General features: G+C 53.7%; 2 protein-coding genes across 2 annotated transcripts; both read right to left on the bottom strand.

Moving 5' to 3' along the window:
* Positions 1–670: 670 nt before the first annotated feature.
* STEHIDRAFT_164089 (uncharacterized protein) lies at positions 671–3,160 on the bottom strand (the record flags this gene model as incomplete). The annotated part of the gene is made up of 1 exon (XM_007311818.1): positions 671–3,160. One exon carries the CDS (start codon positions 3,158–3,160, stop codon positions 671–673), a length of 2,490 nt encoding a protein of 829 aa, XP_007311880.1.
* Positions 3,161–3,370: 210 nt separating this feature from the next.
* STEHIDRAFT_164088 (uncharacterized protein) lies at positions 3,371–3,949 on the bottom strand (the record flags this gene model as incomplete). Its single annotated transcript, XM_007311817.1, has 1 exon — positions 3,371–3,949. One exon carries the CDS (start codon positions 3,947–3,949, stop codon positions 3,371–3,373), a length of 579 nt encoding a protein of 192 aa, XP_007311879.1.
* Between the last annotated feature and the right edge of the window lie 620 nt (positions 3,950–4,569).

Here is a 4,569-nt window from a genome sequence, read left to right as displayed (position 1 = left end):
AGTCCAGGGCGTCGTGTAGCGCCATGTGAAAGAAAAAGGCTCCGGCCAGCGTAGACTAAATGCTAAGGGTGAAGACGAAGTGGCCAGCGAAAGCTTCAAACTTCGGAGAAGAGGGGATGATGGTGGTACGACTCGAAAGGGATTCAGCCCGCGCAAGAAAATGATGAGTGCGCTGGCAAGTCCCACGCTGAGTCCCAAACTGCACCTTCTTTGGTGACGCATCGATTCCTGCCGAACTCGGCGGGTCTAGAAATGGGGCTGATACCAAGCCAATGCAACATTCCGTAGCTTTCTAAGCTTGAACAACCTGTTTCGGCGTAAATAAGTGTTCTCAGGTGCAATATAACTGCACCTAACCCACCGCCACCTTTCGCCACCATTTATTCGGTACAATTGCTTGCAAGGCTCGGCGGGGATCCGTGATGCGGCCGCCCCATAAAACCTGTCAATGCGAGCGCGACTTCGCCAGTTTGCCGGACAAGCGGCGCACCCAAGCGATTGCCTGATTCGGACGGAACCGCCCCGTTGGCTCACTCGTCCGCCACGCGTCTCGCGCGACTTGGGAGAGCGAGAACGTCGACGCGCCGCTAGCTACATTGTAGCTTCATCGTAGATAGATAGTCTATCAATAATAAAACAATAATATATGTCTAGTAGCCCGCTAAAAGTACTACATTGATTTGAAGGATTTCTTTCTTTTTTGCTTTGGCTGAGGTGAGGGATTGAGTATAGATTCGTCGGAGATTGAATCGGACCTTGCACGCGACTTGTTCAACTTGCGTTTAGGGGCCGACGTCGTCCTGCTTGGGCGTTGTGGCGTTGTCGGTGCCTCCACCTGTGGCGGTCCTGCATCCTCTGTCTCTGGCTGACTTTCTATGGTTGTGAACTCGGTTGTGAGACGCTCTAGCTGGTCACAAAGAGCCTTGACATGTGTCAAGGCCAGCTGTGCCTTTTGATAGATCTTGTGGTTGTCCTTCTCGAGATGTGTGTGGCCCAGTTCGTCTGCGAACTCGCTCAGACGCGGAGTAGTTATTGCGAGCTCGAAGAATGTGCGGATCAGCGTCTGTGTGTTCACGGTGGCTCTGGCGTCTCCTGGCTTCAGCTCGAAGGATGCCGGCATGGGCGCTTCTGATTCCTGATCCGTATCCGGCATCGTGTGAAGTTCCGAAGTTTTGTACACGGCGACCTGTGCGCGTTCTTCAGAACCGTCCTCCATCTCTGTGTCTCCCACGACACGACTCTCCTCTGCATCGACGTCTCCCGCGCTGGCATACTCAGAGGGATCGGCTTCACTCGTGTACTCTGATGGTGTCCGCCCCCCAAGAGATTCTGAATGGCTATTGCCTACTACTGCCACTCCATCATTCACCTCGTAGATTCCCTCGCCCTCCCTCAGGATGTCGTCAACGCTCTCGACCGCGCGCTTGATGGGGCTTGTAGTACCAGCCAGGTCTCCAGATGATGCCAGAGCGTTGGCGAATAGGCTCGCCTCAAGTATACGCGCTTCGTCAACGGTTTTAGGGATCGATGGAGCTGCCGGTACGTTCTTTCCTGCTTGCTTTAATGCCGAGAGCTGAAGTAGTGCTGCACGAAGATGTTTGCAGGCCCCACCACGCCTTCGAAAGTCTTCGCAATCGCAACGAGCAGCGCCGGTCAACTCAATGATGATCGTGTATGTGACAGGTTCCGTGTCGACAGATAGAGCGGCAGCCGAATAGCATTGGAAGGTGATGGTTTTCGTCTCCAGATCAAGAACGGGGGTGCTGACTTGACGTTTCTCCAGCAGGGCCTGTGCATCGGAATCACGGCGTTCGTCGGGCTCCAGATGCGCAATCGTTGGTCGCTCCAGAGTTGTACGACGCGCGCCAAGTAAGTGACCGCCCCCTGCCTGCCGTATTCGCGTTTCCCAAGCAATTTTGAGCTGATGGGCCATCTTCCGCTCTTCAAATATAGATGGAAAGACCTTGAAGACGAGGAGATTGACGAGGACATCAAGTCGAAGAGGACGACTGTTGTTTTGCCAGCGGTGTAAGTGCTTGTTCTTGAGGAGGTTGTTGAAGGACTCAAGATGATTCGTGGTCGGTAGGACGAACTCGAACGTACATCCCAGGATCTTCGCGGCGACGTGGCGGCCATGGTTCGACCATGACTTCCACAGCATCTCATCGTCAACCCAGTTGTCGCTGAGATATTTGAGGTGAGAAATCCCGGCATCTGCTGCTGTTGCCGCTGATGGATCCGAAGCTTTCAGGGCCTCCAATGTCTCCCTCTCTGCCGTAACGAGTCGTATAGCGTCTACGTGGACCAGTGAAGCCACCAAGGCATCCTCGAGGCGTACGAGCCGTGTGATGATTTCAGAGGCACCGACGATCTGTGAGTTACTCTTGAGGGTATGGTTGCGATGATTGGTCCAGCACTGACGGAGATGAAACTTGCAGAGGATAAGCCAGATGCCCGGAAACACTTTGAGCAGTGCGTTCCGTTCCTTCGTATCGGTGTCTGTGATCGCGACAAGGGCATGGAAGGAACTCCCGTTTTGTTCGCCCATGGACTTTCTCCATTCGGTAAGTAAGCGTGTGAGGATCTCGGTGTTGTATCCGCTCGGTGTGAACTTGTTACCAGAGGGAGCAGAGAACAGGAAGAACGCGATAGGTACGCCTCTCGATTCTTCGTCAAGCGCCATGGCAATGAATAGTAAGATTTTGCTATTGCAGACACCGAAAGTACCGTCGAGAATGATCTGCGAGTTATGTGCGTACTTCCATGCAGCGCTCTTCATCTCCGGGGTGGCGATGCAGATTTCGAAGCGCTCACTTCGTTTTGTCCGGGCCGAGTAGTGGAATACGGCTTCGGCGAGAGTGGAATTGTATTCGGGATGGGAGGGGTTCAGCCAGTGGTCGACGTTGCGATGCGGTGCGGTATCGACGTCTACGCCGCCCAAGCGCTGAAACTGGCGATACAAGGAGCGTGAATCGCCCTGCTTGAGCAGCCAGCGGTACGGTGACGACGTCCAATCCTTGGACATCCCGGGATATCCACCAGTGCGTACCAGTAGTCTGTTCTTCTCCCTGATATCGGACCACACACCTCCATCCCGTAGCTGACGCAGTGCGACTTTCCAGACCTCGGGATGAACGGGGAATACAGGCAGGTGAGACATCTTTGCAGAACGGCAAGCATCGTTGTGATTGAAGAGCCCTCGTATACGCAATACGATGTTGGTGGAGTATACAACTTCACAGTGACCGAGACAGGAGGTGAAGGGAAAGGTAGTGTGGCGTTTTTTCGAACCAAGACTCTCTTCGTTGTACCCGCATTTACTGACCGATTATCAATATTCTCTTCTAGCCTGGATCATCAGCAACTGTGCTCACCATTGATAGAGAACCCGTTGTGAAGGCTTTCCGCCCACCTTCGGCCCCTCCCCCTTCCACCGAATGCTCCAGCGATTCCCCATGTTCTCCCTCGACGCCTCGTCCACACCATAGCCCTCAAGAAGTCGCATTGCCTCCGCCTGGTCTAACCTGTCGCTTATATCGAAGATGTGGTCAACGACGGACGTTCCGTGAGCGTAGAGGGCCCGGATTTCGGATTCTTGCTGGGAGGAGATGTACAACTGGTCAAGAGGGATATCGGAGGCACGTGCATGGGCATTCAAGCCAGATGATTCGTCTCCGTTGGCTTCTTTGGACTTATAGACCACGAATTTTGTCGGAGGAGCAGAGAGAGGGGTAGGGAAATGAATGGGTGTTTCGGGCTGCGGGGTATTGGTGGAAGGCGTAGTAGTGCCTTGTAACGGTAAGACATCCGACGACGACGTTTTCGGTGAGGCGATTGAGGAGCTCGTCTTCCCATTGTATTTGCTCGGTGATGTGTTAAACCATTGACTACCTTGACTTATTGCTTCGGGCTCCACAGGTTTTCGAGGTTTGGCGGATTTTCGAGCCATCTGAAAGAAGTATTGGGCCTTGCAGGAGAAGGAATAGGAACACCAAAAATGTGAGACATCCAGATTCGGCCAATACTCAGAGTATTTTGGGTGGCGAGAGATGTGGCCCTCATGCTACTCCTTACTGCAGCTCCAACAATGTCCATGGTCCTTGAGACCACCTTTATGCATGTTTAGAATATATTTACTGTGCAGCATAAGGCTTAAATGGATGGGAATAGTGTGCTAAGAAAGGCTCGATAAAAGGTAGCTAGCGGCGCGTCGACGTTCTCGCTCTCCAAGTCGCGCGAGACGCGTGGCGGACGAGTGAGCCAACGGGGCGGTTCCGTCCGAATCAGGCAATCGCTTGGGTGCGCCGCTTGTCCCAGTTTGCCTCTTGCGTTCCACCATCGATGTCCCTCCGACTGTCTTCCTGGAGTTACGGCTCGCGCTCCTTTGACCGCCCGCCGCTACCTTGCCCGCCGCTTGTTATCCAGGTAGGCCAGTTGAATGACTCTACGAGAAGAGGGCGCTCAGTCGGATGCCTCTTCCCTTGCGAGATCCATGTAGGTAAAATTCTCACTCTACTCGCTTCTCTATTGCACTCAATGCTGACATAGCGCTGACAGCCCCGCCGCCCT

This window comes from Stereum hirsutum (genome assembly GCF_000264905.1).
Source record: "Stereum hirsutum FP-91666 SS1 unplaced genomic scaffold STEHIscaffold_63, whole genome shotgun sequence".
Classification (NCBI taxonomy): domain Eukaryota; kingdom Fungi; phylum Basidiomycota; class Agaricomycetes; order Russulales; family Stereaceae; genus Stereum; species Stereum hirsutum.
This window is presented reverse-complemented; position numbering and strand designations above follow the sequence as displayed.